Source organism: Barbus barbus (assembly GCF_936440315.1).
Source record: "Barbus barbus genome assembly, chromosome: 15".
In the NCBI taxonomy this organism is placed as follows: domain Eukaryota; kingdom Metazoa; phylum Chordata; class Actinopteri; order Cypriniformes; family Cyprinidae; genus Barbus; species Barbus barbus.
In genome coordinates, this window is record NC_136743.1 from 12,073,702 (window position 1) to 12,090,037 (window position 16,336).

The 16,336-nt window shown below is 41.7% G+C and overlaps 1 protein-coding gene across 1 annotated transcript in view; it reads right to left on the reverse strand.

Moving 5' to 3' along the window:
• The window catches only part of astn1 (astrotactin 1), a gene marked incomplete at both ends in the record, with an annotated part of 275,148 nt that extends 265,988 nt beyond the window's left edge, over positions 1-9,160 (reverse strand). Inside the window, one exon of the mRNA XM_079434773.1 lies at positions 8,869-9,160. Coding sequence (XP_079290899.1) covers positions 8,869-9,160 — 292 coding nt within the window. The remainder of the gene's footprint in view (positions 1-8,868) is intronic.
• Between the last annotated feature and the right edge of the window lie 7,176 nt (positions 9,161-16,336).

Genomic DNA, 16,336 nt, shown 5'->3' on the forward strand with positions numbered 1-16,336 from the left:
TCCTTCCCCCGAAGGAGGGTTGGGGGGAGAATCATTCATTCTGTTCCGCCGCTGGCTCAAGAAAGCCAGCGGTACCCACTTTGTCAAAAGAAGAGCAATTTCCTTTTTCCCCGGGTTATCAGGTTCGCGGGTTGACAGCGCGCGACGCACTGCCTCCTCACTCTCGCCCGCGACCCATCTTGCCAGCGGCCAAGAGAGTGCGGTTCGGGGACGCAGTGCCTCCCCACGCACCTCTAGCCAGTCCCCTTTGGGACCTAGGGAGTTCGGTAAGGATGCTTCAGAACGCGCTGCCTTCTGTACTATCCAGCCCTACTCCTCTGCGCTGCACCACCGCAGGTACGTCGATTGTGCCGTTGGAGCCCCTTGCACGGCGTCTGGAAGCGTGGCTTGCGCTGCCCAGCCCGTCTCGGTGGCTCACGCGCACAATTCGACTCGGCTATGCGATTCAGTTCGCCAGGCGACCTCCCAAGTTCAGCTGCGTTCTCGAGACCTCAGTGGTAGCTCGGAACGTTCCTGTCTTGCGCGAGGAGATTGCTGTCCTCCTGGCAAAGGATGCAATCGAGCCGGTCCCTCCAGCCGAGATGAGGCAGGGGTTTTACAGCCCTTACTTCATCGTACCCAAGAAAGGCGGTGGTCTTCGACCAATCCTGGGGTGCAATCCCCAGGATTGGTTTGCAGCGATTGACCTGAAGGATGCTTACTTTCATGTTTCGATCCTTCCGCGACACAGACCGTTCCTACGGTTTGCGTCCGAAGGTCGGGCATGGCAGTACAAGGTCCTCCCCTTCGGGCTCTCCCTGTCTCCCCGTGTCTTCACGAAGGGCGTTGAAGGCGCCCTTGCCCCGCTACGGGAAGTGGGCGTCAGGGTCCTCAACTACCTCGACGACTGGCTCATTCTGGCCCAGTCCCGAGAGCAGTTGTGCGATCACAGGGAGCTGGTGTTACGGCACCTCAGCCAGTTGGGGCTTCGGGTCAACTGGGAAAGGAGCAAGCTCTCCCCTGGGCAGAGAATCTCTTTTCTCGGTGTGGAGTTAGACTCGGTGAGTAGGACGGCGCGCCTCATGGACGAGCGCGCCCAATCAGTGCTGAACTGCCTGAGTTCCTTCAGAGGCAGGACTGTGGTGCCACTGAAACAGTTTCAGAGGCTCCTGGGGCATATGGCATCCGCAGCTGCGGTCACGCCGCTCGGATTGCTTCATATGAGACCACTTCAGCACTGGTTGCACTCCCGAGTCCTGAGGTGGGCATGGCGCCGCGGTTCACTTCGGGTGAGTATCACGCGCGAGTGTTGCCGCTCCTTCAGCCCCTGGACGGACCGTGCTTTCTACGGGCCGGGGTGCCCTTAGAACAAGTGTCCTGGCATGTTGTTGTCACAACAGATGCCTCCAGTACGGGCTAGGGCGCTACATGCAACGGGCAGGCAGCCTCGGGGCTCTGGACAGGGCCTCGACTGCTTTGGCATATCAATTGCCTGGAGCTGTTGGCAGTGCATCTGGCCTTGCAGCAGTTTCGGCCACTGCTGCTAGGCAAGCATGTGTTGGTCCGCATGGACAACACTGCGGCTGTGTCGTACATCAACCGGCCGGGAGGTGTACGATCACGCCGCATGTCACAGCTCGCCCGCCATCTCCTCCTCTGGAGTCACACGCAGCTCAGGTCGCTGCGCGCTGTCCACATTCCGGGGGAGCTCAATCGTGCGGCCGATGCGCTCTCACGACAGCTCACTTTCTCAGAGAGTGGCGACTCCATCCCGAGACGATCCGGCTGATCTGGAGTCGATTCGGGGAAGCTCAGGTAGACCTGTTTGCTTCCCGCGAGTCCTCCCACTGCCAGCTATATTCTCCCTGACCGAGGGGCCCCGCGGCACGGACGCACTGGCACACAGCTGGCCTCGGGCTTTACGCAAGTATGCATTTCCCCCAGTGAGCCTACTCGCACAGACACTGTGCAAGGTCAGGGAGGACGAGGAGCAGGTCCTGCTGGTCGCGCCGTATTGGCCCACCCGGACCTGGTTTCCGGAACTCATTCTCCTCGCGACAGCCCCTCCCTGGCGTATCCCTCTGAGGAAGGAACTCCTTTCTCAGGGGCTCGGCACCATATGGCACCCGCGTCCAGATCTGTGGAACCTCCAGGTGTGGCTCCTGGACGGGACGCGGCAGACTTAAGTGGTCTACCACAGGCCGTGGTAGACACCATCACTCAGGCTAGAGCTCCTTCAACAAGGCAAGCCTATGCTCTGAAGTGGAGTCTGTTCGCGAACTGGTGTTCTTCTCGCCGGGAAGACCCCCGAAGATGCACGATTGGAGTAGTGCTTTCTTTCCTGCAAGAAAGGTTGGAGCGTAGGCTGTCACCCTCCACCTTGAAGGTGTATGTGGCTGCTATCGCGGCCCATCACGATGCAGTGGACGGCCGGTCCGTGGGAAAGCATGATCTCATCGTGAGGTTCCTGAGGGGTGCCAGGAGGTTGAATCCGCCTAGGCCACCCCTGATGCCCTCCTGGGACCTCTCTATCGTCCTGGCGGGACTTCAGAGGGGTCCCTTTGAGCCGCTGGACTCAGTCGAGCTGAAATTCCTGTCGGCTAAGACAGCGCTCCTGACCGCGCTCACTTCCATCAAGAGGGTCGGGGACCTCCAAGCATTTTCGGTGAGCGAAGAGTGCCTTGTGTTCGGGCCGGACTACTCTCACGTTGTCCTGAGACCCCGGCCGGGATACGTGCCCAAGGTTCCCACCACGCCCTTCCGTGATCAGGTGGTGAACCTGCAAGCACTGCCTTCGGAGGAGGCAGATCCAGTCTTGGCGTTGCTGTGTCCCGTAAGAGCATTGCGCATATACGTGGACCGCACCCGGAGCTTCAGAAGCTCTGAGCAGCTCTTTGTCTGCCACGGAGGTCAGCAGAAAGGGAAGGCTGTCTCCAAGCAGAGGTTGGCCCACTGGATAGTGGAGGCCATCGCCTTGGCGTACCAATCCCAAGGCGAGCCGTGCCCCCTTGGGGTGAGGGCTCACTCCACACGGAGTGTTGCCTCCTCCTATGCGTTGTCGCACGGCGCCTCTTTGGCAGACAGCTGTAGAGCTGCGGGCTGGGCGACACCGAACACCTTCGCGAGATTTTACAGTCTCCGCGTGGAGCCAGTCTCTTCCCGTGTGTTGGGTAACAGGTAAGTGGCGGGAAGAGTTGGCCGGTGTCACGCTTGCTGCGCCATTCCCCCTCACCCGGGGATACGAGCGCCTGTTTTCCTCCTCCAGTTCAGTTCCCCGGACGGCGAACCCTGGTGGAGACCTCCAGCACCCCCGGCAGTCAGACTGGGCGGAGCAGTCTGACGCCAGGCCCAGTACTGGTGCTAGCTCGCCCGGGTCTCCGGTCAGCCCCTGTACTCGGCTAGGTGTCCGTATGGCCTGATTCCCTTCGGGTAATCCCACACGTGTATTCATCCACGGTACGGTTTCCCTCACGGTAAACCCGTGTCTTCCCTTTGGCAGAGCTCTGTCAGGCCCTGCTGGCAGTCCTCCTCCCTACTCCTAGGTAGGATCTGCCCCAGGGTCCAGTCGTATGTAGTACTGCCCCAGGCCTGGGTCAGTCCATATCAGTGTCTCCACATGTTACCTCCCTTCGGGCAGGATGTGGCCTCCGTAGCGCCCTTCTCCGGAAGGCTCGCTTCCCCGTCGTTACCGCCAAGCTGTAACAACAAATAGGAAAGACTTGAAGCAGTCTTTCATAGAAGGTCGAAATCCCTTCCGATTTCTTGGGGAAAGGAACAGCGGCTTGGCTATCTCCAGCAGCAATGTACTCAGTGGTCCCTGCGGGCACCAAGGTTAGCGAATTTGCGCTGGGGCGATGGGAAGGTTGCGACCTTCGCATGGCATTTGTCTGTCACGCACTAGCTTGTCAACATTTGCATGCATAAGGTCGTGACGGGGTTCAGGTTGTGGCGCTTTCCATATGACCCCTATGTCGTCACGACATAACTCGTAGTGACCGACAGATAGGGAACGTCTCGGTTACGTACGTAACCCTCGTTCCCTGATGGAGGGAACGGAGACGTTATGTCCCCATGCCACAATCTTGAACCATCGCTGGTTGCCAGGGACACGTTCTCGGCTCCTCAGCGGGTAAAACCGGATGAGTGGATGCACCTGTCGCCCTTTTATACCCGTATGCACGGGGAGTGGCTCAGGTATGCAAAATCCACTAGCCAATTTCATTGGCGTTTTCTCTTAAGTCAGAGATGATTGGGGCTTCCAAGTAAATCCCCTATGTCGTCACGACATAACGTCTCCGTTCCCTCCATCAGGGAACGAGGGTTACGTACGTAACCGAGACGTTCCTTTGCGAATACCTCAAGGTTTGCTTTCTCATACACAGAAACTCGAAACACTGTGTCATCCTTTGGATAATTCAAGGAGACAACAATAAAAAAGTGACAGATCAAAAATTTTCACCATATCTACTGGATTTTATTCTTTAACGCGATGTTGTTTTAAGTCATTTTGTGGCCAATTTTCTCCTGAAAGCTACAGTATGTGTTATTCCACATAATCTGAGCCTGTAGTTTCTGTTGTTGTGGCAAACTAAAGGGACTCAAAGGCTAAAAGACGTTCAGAGAAAGAGAGAAAAGAAAAACGGAGTAAATCAAAAACTGTGCTGCAAAGCAAAATCATTCTTCATCCATTTGCTTGTTTCTGCTTGAATTTCTGTACTTACATTTGTTCAGTCGGTCTCCCGTTGTCAAATACACAACAAGGGATTCCAACTAATTACATTTTTGCAATTGTTATGATTCACTCAATGCAAAAGCATTTCCTAAGACAACTATAATCACACTGTGCAAAGACCATGAAGCTGTTAGAAACAAAAATGAACATATATTGATAGTGATAGAGATGGGATTCACAGTTGTAAACTAAAAGAGAATTTGCATTTGATTCTTTCCAGATGTAGTTGGGTAGAATTGCTGTTTCTCTCCCGAGGAGGAAACGTAATGTCACCACTCTTCAAGGCATCCTTTAAGCACCAGCTCCTGTTGCCATGGAAACCATTCATTGCCACACAATCTCCCTGTGCTGTCTCTCAGCACCTTCCTGACAAACACACAGTAAAGCTCGCCTCTAAATCCTGGATTTCACTGAGAGAGAGGGTTGCAACATGGATCATTACACCTCATTGTGTTTGATTTACTTCAGTACAGTCCCCCCCCCCAAAAAGAAGAGGTCACACACATAATCAATTATAATCTCCATAACAGCACATTAGAGTTCCAGATTAAATATTTGGGGTCAAAAAGATTTTTTATTAACATTAAATAAATTATTACTTTTATTCACAAGCATGATCAAAAGTGGCAGTAAAGACTGTCTCTGCTCTGTATCCTGAGGATTAAGGATTGAGGATTAATATTGATAATAATAATAGTTTCTTAAGCATCAAATCAGGACATAAGAATAATTTTTGAAGAATCATGTGGCACTCAAGACTTGAGTAGTGGCTGCTGAAAATTCAGCTTTGCCATCACAAGAATAAGTTACATTATACAATAGATTAAAAAATAAATTAAATAAAAATAAACAGTGCTGTTAAATTGTAATAATAGTTCATATTATTTCTGTTTTCCGGCATTTTAGATTAAACAAATGCAGCCTCGGTGAGCTTTCATAAAAATTGTAAAATGCATCACACATTAACAAAATAAAAAACTCCAGTTTTATAATTCCGGTGAAAAAGTAGATAGGACAAAATTGTCCATAGTTAAAAACAGTGATGATGTGCCTCTAAATGATGCAGGTACTTCAGTGTGTTTACTAAAAACTGTGGTTTATCACACATCAGCTGCAGTCATGCATTCATTTTAATCAGTTAAATCCTATACTTGCCACTACTACAAACAAAATAGAAGCCAGCTAAAGAAAATTAATAAATAAACATTTTTACCCAGGTACAAATTACAGTATGTCGGTAGGTTTAAAAAAACAAAAAACTATGAGTTGCCTGCACTCGTTGAATAAAAAGATTCTCAACAACACCTCTTCTATGTTTGACACTTAGCCAATAATCAATTAAAGAAAAACAAAAAAAGCCAGAAATGTAAGCCAATCTAAAACTAAAAGTCTAATTTGAGAGATTTTCCCTTTTGGGTGGAAAACTTTTTTCTTTGCCTGCCCCTGGAAGTTATTAAAAGCAATATAAGTCTTTGGTGTGTTCTCATTTGTTTACCTCAAGTAAATGTGTGTGTGTTTGAATGCATTTGTAGACTGTAACAATTACCCTAATGTATCCAATTAAAAATAGCTTGTTCAAAGACCAGAGGCGGCTCTGTAAAGACTGCATTAATAATCAGGAAACAAGACCACAGAGCGAAGGGAGGGGCGGGCAAACACCTTAGCAACATTTATAACACCAACTTGAAACTACTCCCCATGATCATTCCAATCAATCTTATGCAAACAAAGAGCCATTGTGGGAGGCAGAGGCTGAAGGAACAGAGGAGACGATCTAGCAAGAGTGAGATTTATGAAGTAAGGCAAGGTGCAGTCTGTCTGAAGAAAATTAAAAAGCACTGAGTCCAATGTGAATTATTAAGGCTAAAGCGACAGCACAAAGAATGTATACTACGGTTTGCAAACAGGTTCCCATTGGTCAGAAACAAATCCTATCCCAATTTGACTCTAGCAAAGTTTAATCATACTGACATTCATTCATTTCCTCATACATGTTAGAATATGAATGTGGGCTTTGGTCAGTTTATAAGCAAACTTGAAACTGGTTTTAAACATTAAACCTATTCAAAATAAAAAGTTCCAATAAAGTTGAAGAACTTTAGCAGTTTTAATAAACCTAGAAAATTCTATTTTGGCCTATTTTAAGACCAGCAGGTTTCAATGCATGCTATGTTTGACTGTTTTATGTATTCTAAAGTGCTGAGCTTATTTGAATTCTGTAGTATAAGTATTAAAATCCTGACTACTAAGAACTTTGTGCTTTGAAAAATGCAGTCACATCCGAACATTGTTAACAAACTGAAATCCTGGTTAGCTCTGCATGCTGACACTATTTTTTAGACTCTAATGATTTCTAGTTATAAATATGCAGGTCCTCATGCATTCAAATATGACTGTACGCAGACAGTACGCAAACTGTGTGCTCCCAGGTGTGTTCTTTTTAAAGTTTGTTAGACTATTTAAGCATAAATTAAATCATGAATTAATTATGTATGAAGAACAATAAATATTGTAACTAGAATGTGTGTGTATTATGCATGCATGTTTTTTATATAGGCCTACACAAAAAAGGGATGTAGCAAACACTAAAACTTAGGACACAGTGTTTTTTGTTTCTCTCTGCCATGTCAAAGGTAATAAAAAATATCCACATCACCTTTAAGGTCACAATTAAGAGAAGACTCTAAAAAGATCTGCCTTTTCACCATGTTTACTTCCTGTTTAACATTTCTTTCCAGATAAGCCTAAAGTGAGAAACAACATGACATCTTTGACATGCCATGGCAGTGCCAAATAAACAGTCAACCCCAGCACATCTTCTATGACAGACACAGACACTTCACACTACATATCTGATTGGTTGGCAATGACTTATACAACTGACCACTTCTTAAAGTCGCTTTTTTTCACCTCAGAGTGAGTGGCAGATATGCATGCAGTGTTCAGCACCATGGACAGCAGCCAGTGTGCCGCCTCATACAAACTAGCTGCTTGACAAATGTAGACAAAAGTTTTTCACAGTACAATTTTACTTGTTCTCAAATTTGGAGATTAGGATCAAGAGACTAGGAGGTCTGAAGATGATAAAAAAGTATATAGTCTATCTATATATCTATATATATATATATATATATATATATATATATATATATATATGTGTGTGTGGGGGGGGGGGGGGGGGGTATTTGTGTATACATACATACATAGGCATAGAATTTTGAAAAATATATTAAAATATATAATGTATGTATGTGTGTGTATATATATATATATATATATATATATATATATAATTATTATTGTTATTATTATTATTTTATACTAAGTGGGCTGTAACACTTTCCAGTGTACTTCTACCGGACCCTTTTTAGTTGCTGTTTTAAATTGAAAAGCTTACATACATGTTTATTTTTTTTTATTAAAATATTTTAAATGAAAGCAAGGAGGATGCCATAACAATTAATTTGAACATGCTTATGCACATAAACAAATCAAAAATTCTTTAAATTAATTATGGTAATCAAACTTATTTAGTTCAAAGTCCATCTCAACTCAGGCCAGTAAGAATTGCACACTTTGTACTTACAGTAACATGAAGTCACACAGTTTAGTGATAAGATGTATATTTCTAAACTACTATTTGCAGCAGACAGTTATTACATATTACAGTATATCAACGTTTATCAACTTTGTTTATATCTATTTATCTGTCTGTCTGTATGTCTATCTCTTTCAGAAAACAAATCAAAGCACACATGTGTTGTAGTTGTTTGCTTGGTTTGTTCTGCTCAGAGTTCAAAAAAGGTGAAGCTATGGCACAAACTTAACTCAAGTTTACACATGAGATTCTTACAGTGGCCTCTTTGTCTCTATGGGATCACAGCTGTATTTGTAACGCATATTCATCATAAAAAACATCTGTTTGTATATTTCTCAACCTGACAAACGAGCGTCGTGCTACCTATAGCTTAAACAACACATATCTGCAGCTTACCGGGTATTATTCCGGACAAAGAACATACTAGAACTGACCTATTTGAGATTTGGACTAACGTTAGGCCTGCGACTGATATTTCTATCAGTAATCACAATCGCTGTCACAAGCAAGTATTTATCTTTAATAAGATGCTAAACTGATAATACATAACTGCACTCACCCAATACAAAATACGGGAGCTCGGTATTTTCCAAGTCGTCAACAACGACTATCTCGCCCGGAAAATCGTTCCTGACGGAGAATAGCAGCTTGGGCTCGGAGGCCGACGGGCTGTGCATGATGCTCAGGTCGTTCTCTCGCAAAAACGGCAAAGCGGATACCGTAACGCTTTTCATTTTGCACTCCATGTCTTGAGACTGATCTTCTTCGCCGTTCAGAGATTTCACACCAGCGGGACCGAAGATGACAATCCAGAGAACGCCGATAAGCAGACCGGAGCGTGGCAGTAGCATCTTGCCGGAGACTGTGTAGCGGTTGTCAGGCTGCGCAGTCGGTAAGCGGCACACTGGGAGCTGGAGGAGGAGGACCGGGAATGCGCTGGCTACACACTAATCGAGCTATTTGCGTGAAAATAAGCAAAAAACGCACGGTTTAAGACTCAGATATTCTCCGTTCCACGGCTGAATATTCTTGTTATCATCATAACACGGCTCGGCTTAGTGATGACAGCGAGAGAGGCGGAACAGCGCAGCATCGGAGCCCGTTATTGGGCTTCTCCACCTCAAGACATATAAAAACGATTTTTCTTGTTGCAGTGGGCAACCATTAGCAAGAGCTGCATTTAATAGTCCTGCAACTATAACATACCATGGTTTGCTATAATTTCTACTTTATCAAGTTAAATGCCCTTTTATCATGAATTTATAGTTTTATTAAGTAATTATATGCACTCTTTTTCTTCTTTTGTTTACGTTATGTTCTAAATGCTATGTAACTAATCATGTTCATGCTCAACCTAGTTATAGTTTGTTTTTGTTGTTTGTTTTTTGCATATTTTTATAAAACTTAATATATATATTTTTTAATCATTAAATTGCTAAAATACGTAAATGTTAAAATAAGTAAAGTGTGTTCATATGCTGGTCTGGTGTTAGAGAAGTTTTGGGAAATTTTTAGCTGGCCAGATCATATTGTACCAGCTCAGTCCATCTTAAACCATTTGCTTGTTTGTTTGTTTGTTTTTATTGATTTTTTGTTGTTGTTGTTGTTTTTTGTTTTTTTTTATTTTGTATTGTTTTGTTTCTTTCCTGAAGGACCACTGGTTACTTTACAGTAGGTAAAAAAAGCAATAGATTTAGCATGATACATATTTTTTCTCTGTGTGTGTGTGTGTGTATAATTCATCAAACATTAATTTTTCTTCTTAGCTGAAATAATTGTACATCTGTTTGTTTTTTCTTTATAATAAACTGACAGGATTGTTTTGTTTTGTTTTTACAGAGAATATAAATGCAATATTTGAGAGTTACTAGCAGAAATCCCTGCTAAAGTTTTATAGTTCACTGACCACTGAGGAAAGAAGAGCAGAACTGAAGTCGAGAAGCCAAGAGCATCCTTTCAAGCAAACAGCAGCTGCAAGCTCTGGGAAGAAGGAAGACAAAAGGAAGAAAGAGAGGAAAGAAAGAAGCAGTGCAGTCTGCCCAAAGAATGATCTCCCTGTGTAATCTTGAGCTTATTCCAGCACTGAAGCAAGGCTTTAGCAAAGTGTGAAGTACTTTTGTGATGAAAGGGCACAGTACTCATTTCAGCTTTGACCTGCTCAATAATTGAACTTTGAGGGCGGTGCACTTGTGATCCTGTTGCTGTGATATCCTGCTCTCGTTTAGGGTTCTTTCTGCAACACTCACTAAGCTATTGCTGCTTGTGATTTACACATATCCAAAGGCAATATGACAACTAGGGCACTAAAATAGTGTAATCACATTAGTCTGCTGAGGATTTGTCGTTTTATTTTTTGCTCTCGTTGTTACACCATAAAAAGACAGATTATATTATTAAATGAGTAATAATAATAATACAATTATTATTATTATTATTATTAATCTCATGACAAAATATGCAACCTCACTGTTTCTTCTGATTTAATGGATAAGTGATGCTAGTTACCAATTTCAGTTGGAAAAACTGGAGCAAATATCATTTTAGCATGTTCTGAGGAATTTAACCAGACTTGACACAAATTCTTGTCCCTTTACCAAAATCAGCGGCAATGCCAGGAGGCAAATGTGTACACAGATGACCTCCATAAGAGAACTACAGTTTCATCAATAAAAAAGTCCAGATTGTCTGAATAGACCAAAAGGCCTTGGAAATCCAAAATAATATTAAATCTTTCCCTAAACCAAAATAATTCCTTATGTGCACAAGGAATTGGCAACCAAGACATTTTTAGGACACTTTCTTATAATGCTAGTTGTTCAGTCAAGCACTTTGAAAAGCAATCTCAGACTGCATATGCTGTGGTTTATGATAGCACCAGAAAAGGTACTGTGGAAATCATGTTCATAGTGAAAGGAAGATACCACGTTATACCATTATATCACTGGACACACAAGTCCCGAAGAACATGAAAAACACAATTTTCTCTAGAACAGGATACAATGAATGAAGCCTTTAAAAGATAAGAGCCTCTTTGTGACATGAGAAATCTATGTTATGCATTGGCAGCTTCTGTGTTATGCATTTGTTTGCCTTCAAACCTGTCATGAATCTGGTCTATGAACTTCCATTCACTCACCACCAGAGGTCACTCGCTCACCACATGGACTCTTGCACCACATTAACTGTTGCACACCACCTCAGACTGCAATTCCCATCATCCATTGCACTGACGACACACAGCTGATTGCACTGATCACACACCCTACATAAACCATGGACTTCTTCTTCCTCTCTGCCGAGTATTGTATTGCGTTTATCACTCCCCTAATGTTAGCTGCCTTACCGAGCCAGTCTGTGTTTTTCTGTTTAGTTCCAGTATTGTTCTGCATTTATAACTCTCCTAGTTCTAGCTGCGATACGGAACCCTCTTTGTTGTCTTAGTCGTGCCTTGCCTTGCGTGTTTTCTAGTGTTTTGATTCTTGCCCGTGTTTCCTGGATTAACCCTTTGCCTTGCCGTTCAGACTCTGCTTGCACCTCTCTTGGACCACTGCTCGTTTACCTGGATTATCTCTCTGCCTCACCCTGTTGGATATTGTTCGCCGATCAAAGACCCACGCTTGTTCTAGGAATACTCTTGTGTCTTGCCCGTGCCATTCCTGTTCGCTGTTGTTTGATAATCCTGACTGTTATTGACTATGTTTCTGTTAGCCTGCACCAGAGCGACCTCGCACTGAACGCTCTTTGTTTGCATGTGTCATTGTTTTCTAATAGAATAAATGAAACGGGACAAAGTTAATCTTGTCAAACTCTATATCATTCTGAGGGTCTAAGCCTCAAGCATCGACGACAGATCGCTGTTTTTCGATGGAAAGCTTATAAGGAATGAGTGGCACAAATTTGCTACATTTGTGTAAGCAGTACACATCCAAACACGCAGAGTAAAAAAGCCGTACGTACCTTTATCATTGTAATAACGAGCCACAAACGCGTCCACTGCTGAAATCCCAGTTTAGTTAGAGAGGTAAGGGTCCACAGAAAAACATCCCAGCGAGCACTTTTAGTCCAGCGAAACAATAACGTTGTAATAAGGATGAATATTCCTTTGTTTACGTTTCATTTCTTCAGAGAGTTATTGTTCGCGTCCGTTATGGAATAAATTACGCTCAAAAACAGCGTCTTGGTGGTAAAAAAACAAAACGATTTTGTAGAATACGGTCTTACAAACATAATGAGACCGTCTACGGAAAAAAAAGTCTCAGAAAAGCGGAATATAGATTATTTGAATTTGGCGCTCCCTCCTGCCGGCAGTGACGCTTCTGTGACGCACGCTGTCATCTGAGCGGGGCGTAACTTAGCGATCTGCTTTATCCATAAAAAACTGTTTTTTTTTTCTTCTACATTTTTTATATGTGTGTGTGTGTATTGTGTGGGGAATGTGGCCGTGTCTGCATGATTATAATCTGTATGGACGCACATCAGCGTGTTTATTAGCGACTCTATGACGGCTATCATTGTGATTCATTGATCAGCTATTATTGATTATATGGCCCATCTGTTTGATTATAATCTGAATGGAAGCACATCAGCGTGTGTTTACTGACTCTATGACCATGTCTGGCAATATCACTTCACGTCTGGCAGTGATATTTATCATTGTAATAACGAATAACGAAGAATACTTCAGTATACATACTATATACAAAGCATTTTTTTCTATTTTTTTTCCTTTTTTATTACTCAAATAATTATTTTTGTATTTTTTAGTGCTCAAATAAATCTGTCTATTATTTTATAATTGAAAAACTATGCAGGAACATGTATAATGACTAAAATAGCTTGTATAATTCTGCAATCCATTTGGTGGTTATTTTTCCTCAAACAGGGGGGTGGGGGGACTATAAATAGTTTCAGAAAAAATATTGCAGGAATCTCATTTTTCATGGTATCTTCTTCAAATTTGAAATATGAACTGATGAGACACATGGCTTTCGATCCATTACTTTTCTGGATTGCTCCAGGACTTATTTCATGTATTTGTATATGAAATAAAAAAACATTCAGTGTGGAAAAATATTTTTCAAGGCACGTCAGTGTCTATAACTTTTTATCTTTTTGAGCATTATCAACTCTGGATGATAGATAGTAAAGCCCAGAGTCTCTTCTTTCCAAAGATACCTAATTTGTTTGTGTACGCACACTTTGTCACAAACTGTTACCATTTTAATTCAGGTAGGTTATTTTCACCTGCGAGGCCCTAAATGGGGTTGAAGGTTAAAGTGTTAATAAAAGCTTGCACATGGATCCGCACGTCTCCTTCGCCCCGTTACAAAACCAGTCTTGGCCCTTGTGATGGCAACTTGGCAACACCACGCAAGTCAGATTTAGAAAAGAAAATCCACACACAATATCTTCACATGCTTTCTGTAAGGCTTAACAGCAGACTGTATTTGACATGACAAATTGTCACTCAAGGATTTGAAACCTCAGTATATCCAGCATATTGTTCTTATGCTTAATAAAATGTCCTTGCTAAAATGGTGGTAAGCGGGGTTTAGACATAAGCTTCTTTTCTAAGAACAAATCATTCTCTATAGCACAATGCCTGAATGACTCTGACAAAACAACACACTGTCCACATCTATGCAGATTCTTATAAAATGCCAAATACAAGCTTCATAGGTTATAGAGGCACATACATGCTCTCACGCATCCTCAAATTTCTTTAAAAACTTCACAAGAAAAGAAACTGGATGTGGGTTTTAGCCAAGCAATTACAACTTCATAAACGTGTGCATGCCATTTCTCAATTACTACTGCAAAATGTTTCCCACTGAGTTAAATAGCTCACAAAATGATCTTCAAACAGTATGACTGCACTTTATTAGAGGACAGACAATAGTTCTGAGAAATAACTCTTGATAAAAGATCATGCTGGAAAATGAAAGATCCCCTATTTAGTTAGATGTATGAATCTCTAATTAATTACCACATATGAAAATAATGTGTATATAAAGAGATTTTTTATACTCAGTGGCTTTTATGTTTAGGCTAACAGTATGTAACATGAAATATCTTCTTTATAGTACATAATCTGCTACAAGATGTTCTACTGCATACACATATTCTGTAAGGCAGGTAATGTATTTACTGGTAGGTGTCCTTTCAGCCATATGTAAGCAGTAATATGGGCCAGATGTTTGACAAAATGAGAGACTTCCTCTCCCCTCACATACAAGGTGTTACCCCTTCACCAATTAGCTGGAGAAAAACACAAAGCTCTGCATAAGATTTTGCTGAGACAGCACACAAACAAGAAACCATAGAGGTGTTGCAAAATTCAAGAGGTGGAGACCCAGAATTGATAAGTTGTACGTTTGTAAAGTGAAAATAGTGTTATTTTAGTATCATTGAGATTAGTTTTTATTAATATTTTGAATCAGTTTTTATTTTTATATTTTCCTTTTTTATTCAAATTTTAATTATAGTTGTAGTAATTTGGTTCAAATTTAAGTTCACGTTTATTTATAAAGCACATTTAAAAACAACAAGCGCTGTACCAAAGTGCTGTACAATTTGTAAACATTATTAAGCAATATAAAAAGCAATGTTTTTCTTATTTTTTGTTATTTATATATTTGTTTTATTTATTTTGTATATGTATATATACTGTAGTTTTTATAAAATACAAGATTCAAGATTCAAGATTTCTATTCGTCACATACACAATTATACACAGTATAACCAGCAGTGAAATGTAAGTCAGGTCCAAGGACAGTGCAATTGTATAGACAAATATTAAGAAAAAGAAAAGTAGAAAAAAAAAAGAAAAGAATAAAATAAAAAATAAAAAAATATAAATATAAATGTGCAGGTCAGTATGTTGTTGACATAAATAGTAATATAACAGGAATGTGCAAAAGAATGTGCAAAAACGTTGTACAGGGTATTTAAATAGCAGCAATATGAGGTAGAAAAAATTATGAATAGCTTATTGATATAGTGATGTTAACATGGAGTCAAGTGATGTTATGACAAAAGCAAGAATATTTGGTATTTGCCATTTCTTTTTAATCTGCCGTTGTATTTTTAGTGTCATTACTTGTATCTGTTTGTATCTGTGTCTTCAAATACAGAATTTCTTGTTACAAATATTTAACTTCATATCTTGAAGCTTTGACTGTGCATTTCAACACACAAACACTTCTACAATTCTACTACAATTCTTAATCTATAAGGTCTTGAGTTTTGCAACTATTTTACTTCCATGTGAAATGAATGAATGAATGAATTAATGAATGAATGAATGAATTAATTAATTAATGAATAAGCACGCAAGTTTGAAGAACTGAAAAAAAAATTGAGGCAGTTAAAATCTTATGTATGTTAATTTTCAAGGAGACACAACATGAGGCTATTTTCTGCTGGGTTCTATTGGTTAAATGTTCATTTGTATGAATATGAATATGAATATGAATATGAATAATGTGATATGTCCAGAGTCACAGTCACAGAATATCATGTGATTGGCATATCTGCAAGCAGACAAACCTTCCTGACTTCAGAACAAATACACAGTCTAGGCAATTCTGGCATTTTGTATGCTAGCATAAAAGACATCGTTCTAGAGTCTAGTATTATTTAATTCAAAATGATTATGATGAAAATATTATTTCCAGGCTCATATGCTTGTGAACAACAACAATAATAATGATTTGTTCATAGGTTAACAAGAGATTTCAAATTAGATTTATTCCCCATGAGTCAAAGCAATGGCCTTGACATATGCTGATCGCATTCATTCAGGTTTCCTGCTACAGATCAGTGTTATGACATTAGCACAAATAGATTAATCCATATTCATCTTTCAAACTTTCATCAAGCATAATTTATCTCATGAATCCGTAAAGTATCGCTCAACCAAACAAATCCTGACGCAAAAGAGACACACAGAAAGAGAGAAAAGACATCAGGAGTTCTTGTGTCCAGACTGAGTGTGGACGTCCGCCAGGTTTCTCTCCCGAGATTAT